At 35.8% G+C, this 23,112-nt stretch overlaps 1 protein-coding gene across 1 annotated transcript in view; it reads left to right on the forward strand.

Annotated features, from left to right (window-relative positions):
* LOC114125933 (SLIT and NTRK-like protein 5) overlaps positions 1-20,501 on the forward strand; it is a 36,151-nt gene extending 15,650 nt beyond the window's left edge. Inside the window, exon 2 of the mRNA XM_027989754.2 lies at positions 15,423-20,501. Within this exon, the coding sequence (XP_027845555.1) occupies positions 15,463-17,346 (1,884 nt within the window). The 5' untranslated portion in view covers positions 15,423-15,462 and the 3' untranslated portion in view covers positions 17,347-20,501. The remainder of the gene's footprint in view (positions 1-15,422) is intronic.
* The last annotated feature ends 2,611 nt before the right edge of the window (positions 20,502-23,112 follow it).

The raw sequence follows: 23,112 nt of genomic DNA on the forward strand, positions 1-23,112 counted from the left end.
ACGGCACAATATGTTATAATATCTATCTATAATCTGTATGCACAATGGGGACGCAGAATATAATAGAACCGTCTTCTGTAAAAAAAAAATGTTTGATACGCAGTGACATTATAAGATATATTATAGCTGTTATAATATTACTTACCAGTAGTGTGTGTAGTTCATCGATGTTAATTATTGGGTAGGATAATGAAGTAAGTAAGCTATTCCTTAACGTTTGATGAGATCCGTTTAAAAGTGACGTCTACGTACGTCTATAAAATTCAATATTATATTTTATAATATACCTACACATATTTTTTTATCTAAATTCGAAGAGCGCACTTGAGTTTTTACCACTAACGCGCTATAACGTCATTGTTTTATGCACCTATGTACATTTCAACATTTGTATACATTATGATAAAAAATAATAATAACCATAATAATAATAGTAATAAACATAATAATATAACAATATAATATACATGCGTACGAATATATGGATCAACGCAACGGGACGTCGATAAAATTATGCATTTATCCCGAACGCGTCGTATATGCGTACATATATATAATACCAGTATATAGCACAATAATAAAAATAATAATAACAATACGCGATTGTGAAAAAAAAAATCATCTCCGCAAAATCTTGCAGCTGGTGTTTGGCTGGTTTTTTCTATAGGTTTTTATACTCTCATACAAACGCCTACTTGGCATTGGACAACAATGCTCGATATGTGTAATATTATGTGTGTGAGTATGTATATATGTGTACACATGTTATATATATATATATAAATATAATTGACGGGTCTAAATTTAATTTCGCTCGTAAAGGTGTCGTACACACAAAAGGAAGAGTCTTTTTGTTTGGGCGTTAATTCGGACCGGTGAAAAAAAAACCACGAGGGGATCGAACATTTGGTAAACGTCCAACAGCAGCGGGCCTTGGACGGATTTTGTTTAGCGTCGAAACATTACGAGAGCTTGAGAAAAAAAACCACAGAGACGAAAGAAAAAAAAAATAAACCGGAAAATTACTTCGACTCGCAGCAACTACCTACTACTTTTGGTCGTTTGACACGTACTCTGCAAAGAGCGATAACGATATCGAACGCCCTGAAACGTATACGACAAGCGTGTATACAGAATGACCACTGAGTTTTTCTGTTTTTTCATAAACCCAACGCAGGAAAACGTGTTAACACAGTGCCGGGATAGAACCCGCCCAGTGTATTTATATATTCAAATTATTTAAAAATATATCACTCGATCCGCAGCTAAAGCTCCGTCAATATAACGAAATTATTGGATAAACGACAGTTTTCTAAAAGTGGTAATCTCCTCTCGAATTTCTGGGCGGAAAGTTTTAAAACTAATACCAGTCAAAAGAAGCAAACTTGCCAAAGTTTTTGCGAGCTAGCAGTTCTATAGATCAATTTGGACAAACGCTTATAAACGCCGCAAAAGTCGTGAACCGTAAAATTCCATTAGGTTTTAATAACCGCATTCTTTGGTACATTCTTTTCGATTGTCTACTCGTTTTTTGCTCTGTCGACAAGAAATAAAAATTAAACTAATTTTGTCAATATTTTACTTCAAATTGCGCGTGAAATTGTATTGTATTCCCGCAGGCATATTCTTTATAGTGATTTAGCATTTGTTTTTCTCTTGAAAATCTGTATGCAGCCAGCTCACTATTTTATTTACGTCGTGTAGGTAGTTAATTAAAATAATTTAATTATTGTACCAATAACTGAATACACTGCAATGCGCACGGTTGCGTTGTGGAATTTTTATACGTTTAAATACGTCATTAACATGGGCGTAGGCATTGGGTTAAAAAAATTAATAAAACATTTTAATATTTACATATTTATTAGAATTTATTCGATGTGTTTAAATTAAAACCAATCAAAATTCTTAGGAAATATTATTATTCAAAATGTATTATACCTAAACGTAACACGGTGTAATACACCGTTTCGTAATCTCGACGACTGAATGTTTAAAAAGTATTTATAATTAAAACATTGTGGAACAAAATATAAATATTTTTCTTCAAACAAAACTAACATCTCATTGACGTCGACGTATTTCGAAGGGCGAAACCTACCTAATGTCCTTTCTGAAAAACGCCTATGCAAAATCTACTTGACACAGTAGACGATTCTAAAAAAAATGACGTTAACACATTAATATAATAATGGCGTTGTGGTACGATGATGGATATAATATTCTTTTATTACATTCATACATTATCATCGTCATCATATTATTATCATTTTCGAGTGGGACGAAAAATAAATAACAAACGACTATAACAAAACATTTGCGCCGCTCAAACTATTAAATAACAATTAAAAACCATTATTCATCCCGTTATAAAACCGTAGTAATCTCGATTGTTTTTTCTTGCTCTCGTCGTCGTTGTCGTCGACGCTTTCTGCCACCGCCGTGAACCGAAAAGAAAACTTTCCCAGTAAGCATGATTTTTTCATGAAAATTATACGTGGTGAAACCAGTTAAAAATAATTTAAAAAATATACCATTTTACTATAAACTCATAAATAATGGATAATATCATTGAACAAATATTATACAATATATAATATACTCAATGATAATACGTACATAATATTATGATATTGCAATATTATATAACTACGTTGTGCGAACATTTTTCAACGTGTATTTGTAACTATTAGTCTGTAGTTGAATCAGATCGATAAATTGTCGACCAGCATCAATTTAACACATTATTTTAATATTTTTATTATTACTGGATAGATGTTTGGTAAAAAAAAAAAATAGTTGTATATTATGTTCGATTAACGTCATCGGTTTTTCATCAAACACTCCATTATTGTAATATTATATTACCGGCGGGACGATTATTATTATTATTATTATCTATAGTCTTCAATGTTCACTTTTCCCTCTCACCTATACGATAACCGTTTTCGAGGTTGACCGACTTCAACGCGTCGACGACATAAACGCACCGTCAAGGTCGATTCACTTTGGCCCTATCATTTTTCTTTTTAAGCTCGTTTATTTGTGCCCGTACCGTTACGTTATCTCGTATGTGTGTGTGTGTGTATTGATACGCGATATGACTATCATAAATCAACAAGAAAGTATATTATAAGCTATATTTCGTCAACCCAAAATCACATCGAGCTATCTGCTAAACGGTGAAATAAATTTAGGATCACACGTATAACAACATTAATTTATAAGTCGCCATAGCGCTTTTTTTTTCTATATTACGCAACACATGTCGATAATCGTAAAATTACATAAGCTCGTAATACGTTATGTGAGCACATTATATTATATGTACATCGATGGTTCGATCGTCGTTTATTAGTTGTGCGTTTATCCAAAGCTACACCCAACCACCTACTCCCAGCTCAATCCCCCGTGGTTACATCCATTTTGGTTTGTTGTACCGGAGGGATTTCTAAAAGCTCGAAGAGCATATTTCATTTTCGACAAATTTACTGCTGCAGTGGCATCCGAGAAAAAACATTGGAACTATAATGTCCTCCCCCTCGCCGTCATCCGACTCGGTGTAGCTGACGCGGTCCGCGTGGTCGTAAAACTCTGCGCGCATTTCCCGATTATTCCGATTTCTGGCGTCGTTTAACAACCGAAATATAAATAATGCACGATAACGTATTGTATATTTTAATGCCAATGACATATTATTATTATTATCCCAGTGGTGATTGTACTGTGTATGTGTATACGTGACGGTATTATTATTATTATATATATGTCCGCATTGTCAGGCCTATCGCACATTGTATAATATCTGGAAAATATTATAATATTATGAACGGGAAACGATCCACGACGATTGAATGATGTTTGTAAAAGAATTCCAATAACCGCGTGAGGCGGATTTATTTTTATTTTATTTTCTGTCCACAATAAAAACCGATCAAAACATATATGACACCTACATATTCTTATATTATTATTGTACACAGTATCCATATTTATATTCGTCATGTATATATATATATATATTGAATTTTAAACATGCTTCAGTCGACGCGCGATATATGGCTAAACACTCCGAACTGCACTGTGTGCACATATTTACAACAATAATAATAATAATATTGTATATTATTGTGTACTATTATTACAGTAGCAATATACTTACTCGAATACAATAAATATATACATTTCTGTGTTGTTTGGTCGTCGTGTGGGTGGGGAGCTCTCAGACGTGAACGTACCCTGAATTTAATAATAATGCAGCTGCCATCCGCCCGCCGGTCGGTTTGGCGCTCGCTCACATTTCCGAGGGGGAGAAAGAAGGACTCGGAGAAAAATAAAAACTCGGTGGCTACGACGACGGGTGAGCGGGCGGGTTTGCGACTCTGCGGCGAAACTCGGGCACAAACGATGCTCGGCATTAACCGCGATTCCGCCGCGGCCGTTTGCGCGGATCTGGTCACGCCTCCCCTTCCGGCCCTGCCGCACCGTCACTGATGGTATCGCCCATACCATGACCGTATAAATATTCTTTGTGTGTGTGTGTTTGAGCATAATATATACGACGGCGGCTGCGAGTCCCGAAGAGTATTTATATTATATACTTTCTGATATTATTCTGACACCCCTCCTCGTGGCGCGGCAACCCCGCCGGTCCGTCGGACACCGATATTATCTAATGTATAATGCAATGCAGGTACGAACAGGTATATAAACAATATACAGCCAGTTGCACATGCGCTTTTTGCGTGTGACGTCGCGTTGTCCCAACTATCATAGTTTTTACGTCTGTTGTAAAAAAAAAAAAAATGATCTTATACATCACCTTTCCCCTCCCCTCCTCGCTATTCATCGAGAAGCGAGTGACATTGACCTCTCGAGTTTACTGCGGAGCACAATATTTAATAATGTATATTATATAACATTATATTGGTGCACATACTCACGGGTATCTCGTACTCGTCGAGGGAATGTATAAAGGCGATAATCGTCCTGTGACCCGATATAATATGCATTCCACATATATACGTATAATATTTCGCAATATCGCAGTGCAGTCGATATATTATGTATATGATGTCAGTATCGACTCTCGTGCACACGAAAACCATGTTTTGGTTTCTTGTTTTTCTCCGGCAAATCGTGTGATATTTATAATGCACACCGCATGCACAATAAACGCGCGCGTATCTACATAAACAAAATGCGGTGCGCTTATTAAAACGTGCATACAAACACGGTTTTTATGGGCCACCCCACCCCCTCCGTCGACACTAATCATATTTTCATGACGTTTTTATGCATACGTGTACGCGCGAGAAACTGCAGCCGCTGCAACACGTATGCACTCGATAATATATGGCCGGGGTGAGAGAGCAATAAAATCTCCTTCTTGTTCTTTTAAAATAATATTTATATATGTGTGTACGAAGTATACGCATTGTTATACGTATATATATATATGTGTGTTATGTGTGTTGGCTAGTGTAATAATAATAATATGCAACTGCGGCCGGCCGTTTGTCGTACATAGTTTATAATATGCAGCCACAAGTATAATATTATTACGTTGTTCGATCGTTTCGACGATATTGTCCCGCACCGAGACAGACTCTTCCGGTCCACTGTTAAATATGATAATATTATATATTTTATAATTTACTCGTCTTTTTTGCGATACACAACTATACAATGTCTCGCGCCCAGATTATTGTGTGAGTGTTATTACGGTCCTTGGCTCTGCGCGGTTTCAAACGATTGATAATACACAATAGCGTCACACAGATCTATTGATTTCATCTAGAACGGTTGAATTATTATCGAACCATTAAATGTTAACTTTTACAAAAATTACATTGTAAATGTGTCAACGACACCGCAGTAAGACATGCATTTTCCATTGATATTTTATTTTTATACTGCCTATTATATACCACGGGCGCAATACCTGTAGCAGTTTAATACCTAGATAGATACCGATGTAGTGCGCGGCGAACGAAATTAAATTGCAAATCGCTGCTGGCGCGAGTAAAATTAATAAAAACTTTGGGTTACGGCGACCGACTGAGAGCTTTTCTCGCCCCCGACCCGCAAAATGCGCGCAAATAACACGTGCACGTTATAATGTATATAAACGAAAACGGAATAAATTAAAAAGGTATATAAATACCTATGTATATAATGTATAGAGATTATATTATATTATGACAAACAGACTTGGACGGCGCCTCCGGTGCGGGTATAACGCAATTATAATATATGTATATTATAATATATATGGTACGTATTACGACCCCGCCGTCGAGGACCGAAACGCAGCGCGTGTCTTATGCACTATAATAATAATATAGCTGTACGGCGCAGACTTGGGACCACGCCAAACCGTGTGTATTGTCATCGTCAGTATGTGTGTGTGCTGTATTTATATGTATGTATAGGTATATTTGTAATGTGTATACGGCCCCGATACGGGGTTCTCCTCCAGCCATCTTTCCGTTTGAGGTCCGCAAAACCGAATTGAATTTACCTCGGTTTCGAGCGCTCGTTTTATACACATCTATATATAATACGGGGGCGACCGTTGCCCCGGCGTATATATTATTATTATTATTATTACACACACACATAATACATATATATATATATATAGATTTTTCTTTTTTCGTTTAATTTTTTTTTCCTCTTTAAACGACGTGCAGCATTCCACTCGTATGCGGACGACAATCGATTTATTCGCGGACCATATAGTCCCGAGTATATGTGCGGCGTGCGTGTGTGTGTATATTATATATTATATGTATGCATTTTTCGACCAGCGGTCGTGTATAATACCATCGGGCAGTATATACAATGCCTTTTTCTATATATAACCTATACCATTACCGGAGAGACGAGATGTGTTTATATTATTTTCTCCCGCCGCAGTTTGTGCGATGTTTTTGCTAGGTATACTAATTTGAAACCCTTTTCGGGTGAATTGAATACTATATACATATATATACGGCGTAGCTGTACTCTGGAATTCGTAAACATTAATTCCGAATTAGAATAATAATTATAAAGACACCGAAAACACATGTATTATATACACATAATGTATAGATACACCTTCTAAAATGTAGGACAAAAATAGTCTTAGCTGCTGCAAACTACAAGATACGTCTCCGAGCGTATTGTTATTATATTTATCATTATTATTATATAATTATGATAATTACACGACAGACATAAAGACATAAAGTTTTGCATATACTTATAAAACAAACTCGCGCCCGCCGTGAATATTGTTAAAATTCAAAAACCAGCGAGAGCAAATGTTTTCTGCTTGTCGTTATAAGTTATATTGTTTGTATTTCTGTTTAAGCGCAGGGTTTTCAGAAAAATTACTATTCGAAGGAATTCGTCTGACGTCTGGGCGTGTAATTCGAAAACTCCTTAAACGACAAAAGCCGAAAAAGATTTGTTGTTTTAGCACCGAACGCGTATTTATCTATATATATACAAAATATATATATTGTATAAAAGTACCTACGCACACACACACACGCATATATATATATACCTATATATTTATATACGAATTGCTTTGTGAATCGTTAGCTGCAAAAATATGTCTAGCAAAAGCAATTTGTCCTGAGAACAATATGTAATTGGCGAAAACAAAGCGTCGCAGAGCAATTACCCGTCTGAGATCATAAATAAATCTATATAAACGTATAAAATTCGTTTGTTTGAGCGTTATTTTGTATTTCTTTGCGCTGCACGGTCTTTGAAAAAAGTAGGTCAACTCCGTCGTATCCGGAGATTGGTCGAATCGCGTTCTTCTTTTGATACCTATTAACCATGTTAAGAACAGCCAACCGTGGTCATAGTGGTGGTCTCTTATATCTATACACACACATACTTACCTAACACATATACACTTTTGTGTGTATGAAAGTGTGAGTGTGTCTACACATATATGTGTCTGTGTACATAGCATATACCCTGTAATATAATACGTAGCAGTGTATTATATGCTCGTATAAGAGTACATTTATATATATATAAACTAAGTCGCGTTTCATGTTTTTATCCGGTCGCGCACAGAATTGTTGAAAAAAAAATAAAATATTTCTGCGACTGTTTTACTGAAGAAATTTACATTCCGAGGCGGTTTATCATCCATGCGCGTCGAGTATACGTTTTTGCGGAGTGGTTAATAGCGAGTACCTGTACACGAGAATATGATATACATAATGTATATGTATAATGGATGTGTATAAAGAAAGAGAGGGTGAGAAAGAAAGAGATAAAGACTAACGCGTGTATTTGACGTACGCGTTTCATGGGCTTCTTGACCGGTAGGCAAATAATGATTAAACTTTCAAGACTCGCGGAAAAAGGTTCTTTTGCTTTTTTTTTTTTAAGTTTCTAGTTTAATATATATACATGTATAATACTTTGTATGTACACGATTACTATGACCGCATCGGATCCTGTAGGTATATATTTGAACATTCTCGAGATAACGGTTCAAAGAAACAGGACAATTCACTTATCCAACAAGGAGTGCGATCTCCACCTGCCGGTTAGGCCTCCGTTGAGACCAAACAAAACAAAATCATCGGGCCAACAGTGAAACGCAGCGTGAGTCAGTATGTGTGTAGTAATACTGAGTGTGTTTGTGCGTATATATCGTACATATAAATCGAACGTCTGTTGAATAATAAATCGACTGACGAATGGATTTTGACGGATTTTTGTTTATTTATTTACCTACGCCTTTTTTTTCTTTTCGTTCCTCCTTATGGTCCTTCCTCTTTTATTCGTCATTAATGCTGTAGGCTGCGCTGCATCGTCAACATGGTAGACAACCGTTTACTGTTGTGCACACAACATTTCCATTGCTGGTTATTGATTGCGTACTATCGTTGTATAACAACACACACAAATATATATATATGCACATGTGTAATATACTAATATTATAACATCATGCCCGGGGCAGATGTATTCATGCATTCAATCCCAACGTTATTGCGGAAATGTTTCCAATTAGGTATATAGGTAACCCAAATATCACGTTTAAGTAATACAAACAATAAACAATAATATTATCGTAAAACTGTGTCTCGTCGTCGCCTAACACTTCGTGGTCGTCGTCACAGATGATATACGTGTCAACACATTAATTAAAACGTATAGTCATTAAGGACTATTCAGTTTTTCGCATAAAATTAAAACACGCGCTTACCAGCAATTATACTCTAACTAATATTTATTAACTATAGTATACTATACCAAGGCCCGAGTTTCTGACTAGTACTGCAGAAACGTGTATTGTTTTACAGGCAATATTAATTTGCCTGTATTATGCGTAAAATTCGTTCTTGTCGAAACTCTTCTCTTCAGAAATATACCTACCGTAAAAATATATTATATTACATAAATTAGAATAAAAAAATGACAAAGACGAAGACTGTTAGAACAGTGATAAAAAAAAATACTCCCTAAAATAAATAATGACATTATATTAAACAAATAAACACAGAGAGGTTGTATTGCGAAATCCCTCCGTTTGTATGATCCTTATTCAAATCCTATTTGACACAAATTCTCAACTACAATGGAATTGCTACCCTTAAAATAATATAATAATAGCATCATCTGATGAACAACTCCTCCCCTCAGTTAGGATTAAATGGATGAAAGAGAAAAAAAGAGAGATTATACGAAGAATTAAAGATAAATAAATATTGATGGAGCTGACTAATACCGATTTGTATTGTGTAATCAACTCGAAAAATCCCTTACAAAAATACGATCGTATAGAATTAATATAAAAACGTTATCTATTCGACTGAGTTTTCTAACTTTCTAATGTATTTTTACAGTTCACCCGAATAAACTAAACGGTTTTTATAAATTTAAAAATAAACCAGAAAATATTTTTTCAAGATAAAACAATGAGTTATTAAAAAAAAAAAAAAAAACCCGTTGATAAAAAGGAAAAATATAAATAACAATAAAAACTAACGAAACATATCATTTCGTGTTATCTAAATGAAAACTCCAAAATATAACGACGATAATATTCGATGACGAACGCATAACGGTTTAAAATATATAATAGGTATATATAAATATAACGCTATTACGACGTTATCATTTTCAGTTATCCGAACGACGAGATAGATGTACATTATATTATAATATAATATAATACGCGTAATTAGTAATATTACCATCTCGATCACTACCGGGTCATTAGGGGGAAAAGGTGAACGAACCGCCCGCGTATAATAAACACAATAATAACAGTACAACAACAATATATAATAGTTATAATAATATTGCACATTAATTTCACGTGTATACCTTGTACAAGCTATTATTATTTATTTATCTGTAATATAACTGAGATCCGTTTTCGGGGGGGTACGCATCCCCGACCTCGCTGCCAATCTACGGAACTTTCGCCACAACCGCATGCTTAAATTTATAATACGATGCTGGCCGGGTGGCAATGGCGGTTACACAGTATGATAATAATTAAACTAAACGAATCTCACGCAGTTTGTACAACGGAAACAGTGGCGACGACCAAAAAAAAAATAAAAAAAATAAAAACAGCACAATATATTATATTAAAATTTATTGTACATTTTTTTTTTTTTTTAATTAATATATTCGGACGAACCGTAGGATTTATAATATAAAATGACCCACAGAGAAGCCTCGTCGTCCATTTTCCACCCACACGACGGTGCAGTATCGTTTGCATTTTATCATCCTGTGTTTAAATAACAAAATATGTGTTTATAATATTTAACAAAGTTTTATTATTCTGTGCTTACATAATATAAATTACATTACATATTATTTGTCTGCCCGTGTATATAACTTAGCCATCGATGAAAAAAGTTGTAACGTACGCGTCGTACATTGTACGACGAGCACGTGCAAATCACGAACGCGAACGTATTATAATATAAATGATATAATAGTAGACGACTTGAATAAACTTATACGACCGCCAGACGTCACACGCGGTCGCTGCGGTGGCAGAGCGAACACAGAACGGGTCAATGTTTATACTCGCGGGCGGCACTGGTGGAAAGAAACAGTAAAATATATTTTATTTTCGTACGCGTTCCACACTAGCTTTAATTTCGTGCGCTGCCTAAAAACCGAATTTTAAAGGTTTTCGTCTCGCGGGATTCAATCTAAATCCGTCTGGCATCATCACTGTTATAATAATACAGAGACACCACAGCCCGGTAAGACCCACCTCGATTTCTCGGTCACGCGTGACGATAACACAACTCACTTATAGGTGCGCGCAAACACAATCGTTTTTCCTCACTAGTAGTCGGTAGTAACCTAGCCAATTTCAGAGGATAGTTCGACTATCGCAATAATATATTTTTCGAGCAAATGTCGTAAAAAAACATTAAAAAAAAAAAAAAACAATTACGTATGACGACAGAGCGTCAGTTGTAGATAACAATTTAATACTCATATACGTAACACGAAAGTTCGATAAACGAACGCACGACCGTGTGTTTGGGTCATAAACTCGTGTGTCGTGTGTCCGTCGGTACGAATAGTTTTGTTGTATTTAAAGCGATATAATCCGATAGACGCCGCGGTACTGTGCAGCATAAAATACGATCTGCAGTGCACCGATGAGACGGAAAGGAAAGACCGCGCCCATTATAATTATCATAGGTCCTATATAATATAATATGTATTGCGGTATGTGTACAAGTGTACAGGTGAACCGTTTAAATAATAAATTCACGAACGTTGTCCGCTACACTCTGTAGCGTTTTTCGAATACTCGGCCGATTCGTTCACGCCAAGTGCACTGTAGGTATGCAAAACGCATACACGCGACGAGACGGTAAACTTGTTAATTAGTATGTCTTGCCGGCGTGTAGATTATTGCTACAGCTGATGCAGGCGCATACGAATCCGTATTATAGTTGTACGTGTAGGTTTCGTACTTCGTTGAAGTCGCACACAATGCGCGATGATATGGGGCGATAGAGAGAGAACGAGTGAGAAAGAGAGGCGAACAACAGACGGAGAAACTTTAAAGTTTAAAGTTTAAACGTTAGATTCCCGTGTGCGTCGCGAGTTTCAAAAAAAAAAAAAAAAAATGGATTAAGCTCAACATTTCCCGAATACTACGGGAGAAAAGTTTTGATGAACGCACGAGCTGGGATCGGCTTTGTATCAAAATTGAATAGAAATCATTTGCGAGAACCACGCGCGCTCGACGTTCGCATCATAATGCACGGGCACTTATACCTACGTTTCGTAGTTAAAAACTATTACGTACATGTATATTAAATAACATGTACACCGACGTCGGATGAGGCGAACCGCTGATGAGTAGGCGATTACCCCTCCCGTTATACGCTTGAAAGGCGCTGTAAGACTGTTAGGTACTTTTGAATAATTTCGAATTCGATTAAATGGTGTAGTAATGTGTTCGCCGTTCACGAGCGTACGGGGAAAAACAATTCCCGAAAACATAAAACATGTCGATGCGGTAACATAATTGAAAAAGTAAAAAGTCGGTTCAAACGTCAGTTTTTTGTAAGTTTTTAATAACGATATATTATTATATTACACTCGAGTACTCAACACATTGTGCAGGTACTCTGCGGAGACGGCTGCGCGCAAACTGAACCGAATATTCGATGTAATTATTTATGATTTCTGCGCGACGCGTACACCGGAAAGTGGAATAATTTCATATTTTTATCATTGCCCGACGACTGTGGCAACGGCATTGTATTATATCAGTTAAAATCAGTATAAAACACTTACTGTTATATGCAACTACTCACTTTATTTTCTTAAAAAAACACTCCAAAAATACTAAAAAAAAAAATAGTTCACGCAGTCTAACTGACCTTTTCATAACCCACTTCATAATATGTGCAATCCATTAACGTGGTCAATACGCATGTTATATATATATTTTTTTAATATATCATTAAAATAATATGAAAAACGTCCTCGTTTCTTTTAGAAAGAAGTGGTTGATAAAATTATTCCGTATACACACCTACTTTATTGTTCAACGAAATTAAAATAACGTTTACACATTTAAATAAAAACAATTATTATTCTACGTACTTTAAAATATTAAAAAATAAATGCTTCTGTAAAAAAAATAAGTCGGCAAATGGCGTATTCCTTTGTGAATAAAAATGTACCTACATAGCACACAACGAACAACGCTTCGAAATACGCACTTAATAGAAACAAAACAATTTCTACTATCAGAAACGTACTCCGAGAATATTATGTAAATATTCGTGTTTACGATGTTAGAAAATAAATTATGTTTAGTGCTCAAGTGCGCATATAGCTTACGACACGACCAAGCGAAAAAAAAACGTACATATGTCCTATTGTAGTGATGTAACTTTAATGGACGGTAAAAATCTAAAAACCTCTATTGACAGACACTATCGCAATTAATATCTCTACGACAGCCATTAACGAAATAATATCACTAATCATCGGGCTAGAATGTTTGTGCTCGGACGTTTAGTTCCTCCGTTCGTATTTTCCTCTCTTTGTCAGCGGTCGTCCACGACGTTCGTTCTACGCGTATAAAAACCCGTTTCACTGCTGCATAATATGTAGTAACGTCTCATTAGCGAGAAATAAAAACCGCGGTTAAGCATTTTAATAACATTATATTGTCGCGTCTGGGTCGATTTATAACGTGCGAACGTGTGAAATGAAAAAAAAAAATCTCTAAAAAAAAAAACTAAACAGCACTGTCCGCACACATATTGCGCGATGTGTGTTTCGACCAAAACATTATTTCAAATACAATCGTTTCGCTTACGAGTTGAAATAAAAATACAAAGAATAATAAAAACGTGTTAAAAAAAAAAAATAATTAAACCATAATAGTAATAAATCAACGACAACCGTGCGGCGACGGTTTCACGCGCGTCGGAACGGTTTCGGTTCCTGCGACCGTATCGCCTGCGCCGCGCCCAGGCCAGGCACGTTTTTATTTTACGCGTGTGCAAAATATTATGGTTTAACCCGATCGTTTCGCATCCGACGCCTGGCCTGACTTAACCAAATCCCTGCTTTGTCAACACATAATAATATAGCGTTCTTTTATTATTGTAGTTATTATTATTATTATTATTAAGTACATCGTATACGTGTTTTAATAATAATTTATATTGTATACTCTCTACACGCCGCTGCAGATGATCGATAAAAAAAATATTACTATACGTCTAGGGTTCTTTCCCCCCACGTGAGTCATATAATAATAATACGCTAATCGCCTTTGTTGCTTCTTAAGCGACGCATTCGTGTATGAAATTCCATAAAATTTTGAAATACAAAAATTTAAATAGCTTTTTACTGTATATCAATTTACTCATGGCTCACTTAATCCCGCGCACACTACAGATTGTACACGTCAATACATAATATAATAATATATCAATCATAAACGTTTAGGGAGTCTCGTAATAAATCATCTATAGTGTCTATCATTTTCAATATTTCGCAGTTTAACATGCAAACGAATCGATATAGAAAAAAAAAAAAAGAAAAAAAACACACGAGTAAACAATTATTATTTAACTAGTATTTCGCCGAAACACTCATCATGAATTCAACCTTGGCTGTTCGATAAGTGATTTAGGTGACCACGAAAGGTTAAAGACATCGTGCTAAAGTCCGACGGTTCATAATAATTATTTATCAACGCGTTCTTTCAATATTATGTATTATATATAGAATGTTTCTCGGTACTTTCAATGTACGAAAAAAATAGGTATAAATGCATACATTATTGATTTGTGGCATATACGTCTTGGAATATTTTCCCACTCATTAGATTTTTTTTTCATTTTACATGTTGACATGCAATTGCTGACATTACCAATAACAAAAGAAAACCTTTTTCAAACGTCGTCGCAACAGAGAAATCGCGGCACTATACTCTGACCTTAATGCATTTTAAAACATAATGTATTTTGTAAAGTCGTTAATATTTGCGCATACCGTGGTTGTGATCGTGCTGCAGATAATACACACATTTTATGTAAATTTAACGTCGCCTATACGATTACTGTACGAACAAATACATATACACACATATAGAATGCAACAGTCGTGAAATCGTATTAAAAACTAGATATACCATTAGATTATATAGGTGCATAACATTAAAACTGTCGATGCGTTTAAAATTGGGCACAAAACCATAACATAATAATAGATATACGTATTACAAAACAAGAATAAACTGTGATATTGTAATAAGTCCAAGTAGAGATAATTATACACGATCATCAAAATTAACATTAACATTGTATTATAATTTTTATCTCACACTATATCATACGTTGTTGATCACGTGAAACCTTTTTGTTATGTTGCAGATGTTTCGCGAGCGGACCGTGTAAGTCACAGCGGATCAAAATGTTTGCGACCAACCGCGTCTCGGCCACGTGGGCCTTCACGATATTGGCCGTGACCGTGATGATACGGGCCCACTGCCCTTCCAACTGCTCGTGTGACGATGACACACTGGTAGTGCTTTGCAAAGAGGGCAACCTAGACGTGATTCCGATCACGCTGAACCCGTCCATTCAAAGACTGATGCTCATGTACAACCGCATCAAGATCGTGGATGCGTCTTTCCAGTTTTATGGTGCCCTACAGTACGTGGACATATCACATAACCACTTGGTAAACATACCCAACAAGGGGTTCGAGGCCCAGGATAAGCTCGTCGAGCTCCACCTGAATCACAACAAGATCTCATCGATGAACAATAAGACGTTCATTGGGCTAGCGTCCCTCACCATACTGAACCTGCGAGGCAACTATCTAGAAGACTTGCCCGATCGTCTGTTCGCAGCGATGCCCAAACTCGAGGAACTAGACTTGGGCGCCAACCGCATCACCCGCATCGATCCAGCTTCGTTTCAGGGCCTAACTAAGCTCCGGGTGCTGTACTTGGACGACAATCAGCTCCGAGCTATACCCACACCCGCATTTAAATTCCTAGGAAACTTGGCCGAGATGCGCATTGGCCTAAACGCGTTCACCACGTTGGACGACGATTGTTTTGCCGGGCTCGGGCGTCTGTCCGTGCTTGAACTTACCGGAGCGGCGTTGATTAATATCAGTACTAACGCGTTCAAAGGACTGACCGTGCTCAGGAGGCTGGTCCTGACGGACAATCGGCTGTCGGCCATACCCACCAAACAGCTGTCCGACCTGAACAGGTTGGAAGACCTGTGCGTGGGACAGAACGACTTTGTGACGATTGAACCTAACGCGTTCAAAGGGCTGGTAAATTTGAGATCGATCGACGTGTCTGGCGCGTCCCAACTGTCCGTCATCAAGAAGGGCGTGTTCAACGAAAACCTCAACCTGGAAACGATTAACTTCAGTAGCAACAAGCAGCTGGCAACCATCGAGAACGGCGCATTCATGGGCTTACCGAACCTCCGCAATCTAATTATGCGCAACAATGCGTTCACGTCATTCTCCGAGGGGATGGTCACATGGCAGGAATTGCAGCAGATCGACTTGACCGAAAACCCGTTGGTGTGCGAGTGTTCGGTGCTTTGGCTCAAAGAGTTGCTGGCCCGCCGCAACACTAGCCACGTGAACTGCGCCAGTCCGGCGCCGCTCAAGGATAAACCGCTCAACTCACTCGGGTCTGACGACCTGTCATGTGCCAAATACTACACCAGGCAGCAAGCCATCGTGGGAGCGGTGTTCGGATGCACGGTAGCGTTCATAGCGCTCATGTTACTGTTAGCGTATCGGTTCCGGAAGCGTCTGCACCATTCGCTGAAGAAAACATTCTGGAACAAGGAAACGGTGAACCGTAAGGACCTGGAGTACCAGAAAACGTTTTCGGACGACGAATTCATCGTCCGGAACACCAACACGCAACATCACACCGGTCCTCACGGTCACCAACAACAGCAGTTGCAGCAGCAGCAACAATACCATCATCACCACCAGCCCCAACACCACAACACGCAGCAGCACAACCAGCACCACGGTGGCGTTCAGCACCACGGCCAGCCACAGCAGCACAAGCAGCAGCACCATCACCTCCAAAACTTTCAACAGCACATCCAACAACAGCAGCATCAACTCCACGGCAACGACCATCACATGATGATGATGATGTCACCGACACCGCCGCCTCCACCACCACCTCCACTGCACCACGGCACGTACAGTCATCACAACCAACACCTGTACCAGCCACAACAGCCACGCCACCAGAACACAATGCCACACCGCAACGACAAACCAATACCGGTCACGGAACTGTAGCTAGAGCTTTTCGCCTCAACGCCGACGGGCGAGAGGCGATACCAGGCCGCTGGCACGTCCGACGGTACTACTAATGTCACTGGTTTTTCGTACATTTCCGGCGAAATAAGCAAATATGGAGGCGGCGGCCAAACACTGAACAACCGATCTCTGCCACCGCCCGGTTACCGCGTCTACCACCCGCACTCTCTCCGCCGTTTTTGCGACTCTTAAGCCCAGCCACATACAATACACACTTGCCGACCCCGTTTTACTTGCCCCTTTGCCCCTACTATCCTAATCGCACTGAAAAAAATAATCCGACTTGTGCACGCCTCCCTTGCCACCCTCCGACACATCATCCACTGACAACCAACCGCCACCTGATCTCCGGCTCAAGTGCTACGGACATCGTGCTGTTGTCTCCATTGTGCTAATGGCTGCTGTGGGAAGGAGGAGATGCCAAGTGACCTTTGTAAACCAGTTATGCATCTCATCGATCGCGTAACATGTAAAGCACGCGCTATGCCTCGTTGTAGGTACGTGTCGGTGTATTATAGTAATATATAAACCGTTTGATGAAAATGCGAAAGAGTAAAGACTGTAGTCGTTGTGTTTCACGGGATATGTTCACGATCGAGACCGAAATATTATTCAATACAATATGAAAACCAATACTGTCGCGGCCGCCGTTACCAACACATCAACATGTATGTGTGTTAGAAGAACGTTGGATACATACACACACACATTCTAGATCTAGTCGTAGAATAGTAATTTAAAAGATAAATTTGAAGAAAAAAAAATTTTAAGTTTTGTAAAATAAATTAACTAATCATTTTCCTTGTTGTATTCTGTTTGAATATTATTTATGTGATTCATTGTACGAATCAGACGTTCTTCTATAAATTTATAAATTAATAAAAGTACTGCTGTTGTAATCCAATCCCGAAAATTTTTTTTTTTGTGCTAATAATGATCAATTTTAGAAATCGTCATTATATTATTATGTGTAGCTCTCTACTTTTTATAAAATTATTATTACTATCATAATATATATGTTATACATTAATATTTAAAATAATTTACTTAACATGATAATTACACTCTTTTTTTATATACTATTATACTACTCAATACGGTTTCATAGTGTATTATACTTCATAATGTAATAATCGTATTTTTCTAAAAAAAAAAAAAAAGTATACAAAAAAAATGAAAATTCATTTTGATTATTAGTAGTGTTGTTAGGGTTGAAAAAAAATATTAATACTCAACTATTATAAATAATACGTCTTTGTGCTTATATGGAATGTTTGTTTTCAATTAAGTAGCCTTAGAAAACGAAGTGGATATAACAATGTTATCTAATGAAAATCTGTTGCATTTACCCGTAACGAAATGCATGGCTGACGACAACACATCGGTGTCGCATGCACTGTGACCATATACATTATGTATTTTCCACACATCACACGGCAAGATTCCTGCAGTGTGACACTCTCCGCCAGATATGTAATATTATTCTCTTCGCTACAATATATCGTCGCCGTTCGGTAAATGAAAAAAAAATGTACGATACGACCTTTCACCGTTTATTGGCGAATTAAATGATTTTTTTTTATCACTCGCTTTCGCAATAGAGGCTCAACGGCATTCGATGACAACGGTCATTTCCACGGTCTCACTTTCTTTTAATTTTTTTTTTTTTTGCTTATTATAACTTGATAATTGATTTTTTCATACACAGCGATAATGGCGTTATTTTTTCGAGTCAGCCACTCCTTTCTCGCCCATCGCTCCATACTCACATAATAGTCTCCTCGCGCGATTGTTTATATAGTCTGTTGCGGAACGACAATTTGTCGAGTACTTTGAATCTGTCCTCACTCGAGTGCAATAAGGTGCCCTTACACACATGCGGCAATGTCGTGTAACACTGTATACGAACGGTGTTTAAAAATCGTGTAGCCTCCACGGGCGCGTTTGAAAATATTTAAACGGCCCCACTCGACCGTAGTTATTTGTCGATCGGTGTAAATACATCGACGGCTACTTAGTTCAACGGTTTTAACCGAAGCACAACAACCATACAGGTATATTATTATATATTATAGTGCTGTTATAATAGTCGTTGTGACGGTTATTACTTATTAGATACCGTCTTGCATTGATTTTTCGGTCGGTTTTTATTAAAGCGCGTTTAACGATTTAAAACGGCCGATACAACACACGATAAAACAAAATAATGTTATGTAAACGAATGGGTAGCGTAGCATTACAGCTTAACTGCGGTTTGGTGCAGTTAAAAAATAAAAAAAAAACCGTTGTAATCGACTATAAAGGCTCTGTGATAATGATATTTTTGCGTGTGCTTGTCATTTCAACAGTATATAATAATGATGATCATTTTGATTAATCATCTACGTGCCCCCTTCTCCCGTCGAAAACGCATTCAATTCCTACCTAGTAATATTACGTTCACGTACGTTCGTACATCTGACCTCTGCAAAAAATTTACCTATTTTTAACTTGAATTAATTACACGTAAATTTAAATTCATTTTTATTATTATTTTTCACGCGCAAAAATAATTAACAACGACCCTTCTTTCAACGCGTTTCTCTTCACGAACATTTTTTTTTTTATTTTCCAACTACTCACAGCCTTCGGCGAAATATTTAACCACAAAGGCGCTCTATTATTCATGTCCATGCATGAACTTCATTATTTGTCGTTATCATTTTTTTTTATTTTCATAAAGCTCTACAAAAACTTCCTTTATTCGTCAAAACATCGTATTATTTGGAATAGGTACAATTAATTTACAAGGAATTCACGTTGTTTTCGTTTCAACACATTGGCCTGTCTATTTTGAAGTTTACAAACACCATTAAAAGTTAACGCTCGTATTCGGTTAACGTAACACCTTAGATAACAATAGTATTTTTGGAGCACAAGGTTTACAAAATCAATTGTTTTCAAAAATCCGTTTGTCAGATATTCAAATACAAACGGCTACATAACAAAACTTAATTATGAATTTTAATTTTTAACTAGTCGATTATTGGTATGTTAATATAACACATTGTTGGAAAGTCAAAATAAACGAACAGCCCGAGATGTTTTAAAAAACGTATGACTAAAATAAATATATATTTTTTTTTTTTTTTACCCGTAACAGTTACTAATAATCATTCATTGAGATGTAATTATTTTTTCTAAATTTAAAAGTAACATAATTATTACAGAGAATAATAGCGTCTTATCTGTTACCGCGAATAAATAGGTCATATATATATTATATACCTGCGCGTGTATACCATGTGCATGATATATATATATATATATATATATATATTATATATATATATATATATATATATATATATTATATATATATATATATTATTATAAGTGTGAAAAGAAGAACGACCACATTGCTTAATTGTGTCAGTTATCTTTATTTACTAATTTATCGGTTTATTCCGTACCAGGCCAATATGCATTACAATGATATATTTGTTAATTGTTTGATAATAATAATATACTTATATAATACCTGTTATTATTAAAACAATCGTACAACACTTCCGACAGGTAAACAAAAACGGTCGTGTAAAAAGTTAGTATTTTTTTTCAAACCTACCTTCTTTTAATACTATAATAATATACAATATAATAAAATATTCTTATTATACATTATAATATATTACTTACACTTTGTAAGTTGAAAATCTTGATTTCCGTGTTTGTTTCGTACTATATAATATATGTATAACATTATTACCTATATATTATTATTATTATTATTATTAAGTATTATGTGTATAATATATATTATGTAAAATGCATATCATTTGTATTTGATTAGGCTATAGTTGCGAGCGCAATGGCTCGAACTATTCGAGTTTTGACGTTGTATTATTTTGTACTTATATAATATTATAGTGTATAAAAATGTATGTATAATTGTGTACTGTACAGAATGTTAATTATATTTGATGCTCATAAAAATACAAATGTTCATTTTTTATGGTTCCTATATTATAATAGTCCCTCGTGTTGTGTACACATTGGTACAGCTATTTAAACACCGGCGAAGAGCCCCTCGCTCGGCCAGCGTGGAGACAACCACTTTTAAACACATCAACAAAGGATGACAAGTCTCGAAGAATATCGTTCAAAAACGTTAATTATATTTGCTGCTCGTCTACGGGCGACTACAATATGTGTACTATATAATACAGATACTCGGAGCGGCTGTGATCATTTATATATATATATATATATATATATATATATATAAGTATCGTATAATAATATATTTCGTGTAGACCAAAAGTTCCGGTTCGTATTTTACGTTGAGTTATTGTTATAAAAGAATAAATCGATAAACGAAAAAACGGCAGGAGAATATAATAACAATAATAATCGTAAATAAAAGTATAAACGGGTTTTTTTTCGTATCATTTATCATCACCACTTATATATAATATATAGAGTAGAATATTAAAAAAGTGATTGATAATAATCGTTTTTTCTTTAAATTAGACTACCGCTTTGCTATTGCTATTGTTTTAATTTTTTTTTAAATTTTAATTTTATGATTTCCGTCAGACCTTTTTTTTTTAACGATTTAGGTACTGCAGTAAATTATTCATGATAATAATTAAAATCACCGTTAAAAAACAACAACACAAACCATAAAGGATTATTGTAATAGATAGCAGTCTATTAAGTAATAACCCTAAAGACGATATTGCCCGCATTAAGTAAAATAGTTTACAATAATAACAACAACTAGATACGCGTATAATCCGACCGGGTTGGTAACTACTTATTATTAATACCGCAGCATTATAAGTTATAACTTCTATAGTTCTATTACAACAGTATACAAATTAACCGTGCCTAAAATGATGCAAATAATAAAAAATTAAAATATTAAAACAAATAATAAAAATATTATACTATTAGGTACGGTAAAAATGCAATACAACAAGTATGCACACATCGTTGGTTTTCTTTTTATAATTTTTATGATTATAATAAATACTTTGATAGAGTTCAGTAATTTGTCATTGATAAAAAAAAAAAAAAAACTAAACTAGATAGTGAACAAGATAACTAAATGTTGCGCTATTTCGTCAGGAAAAAATGAAGAGTAGGCGAGATAAAGATTAAAAAAAAACAATTAAAAAACGAACAACGGAATATTATATTATTATGTTGATGACGTAATTGAAACAACAGGTGAAGGTATTCTCAACAGTTCAATAATAATATTATAAATAGTAATTATGCGTCAGCCATTCATAAAATTTATTCGATAATAGGTAAACTACTTACTATAAAGTAATATTTTTACGTTTTACGTTTTATTAAATAAACAAAAGCGTTATTAATAATTATATATTTAAAAATAACCAAAAGTAAATGTAAACCAAGTAGTTGCATATTTTCGATTCTAAAAATAACGGGAATGTATAAACAATACTTGAGTATTGATCTAACGACGATTTGAATTTTTAAATCGTTAGGTGTGTGTAGATTTGAATATATTTTTTGAAGTAGTAAATGTTGACCGACCTTTTCGTATTATGACCTGTAGGTAAACGTTGCTAAAGCAACTAAAAATATATTTAGTATTCAAAATAATGAATGTAGACTTTTTTAATATGCAATTATTTTATTTTATAGTTTTTATTATACAATTCGTATACGTATTTTTTTTTCTTATAATAAATCAGTAGTACTTATATATAATTAGTATGTCCCAATTAA

This window comes from Aphis gossypii, chromosome X (genome assembly GCF_020184175.1).
Source record: "Aphis gossypii isolate Hap1 chromosome X, ASM2018417v2, whole genome shotgun sequence".
NCBI lineage: Eukaryota > Metazoa > Arthropoda > Insecta > Hemiptera > Aphididae > Aphis > Aphis gossypii.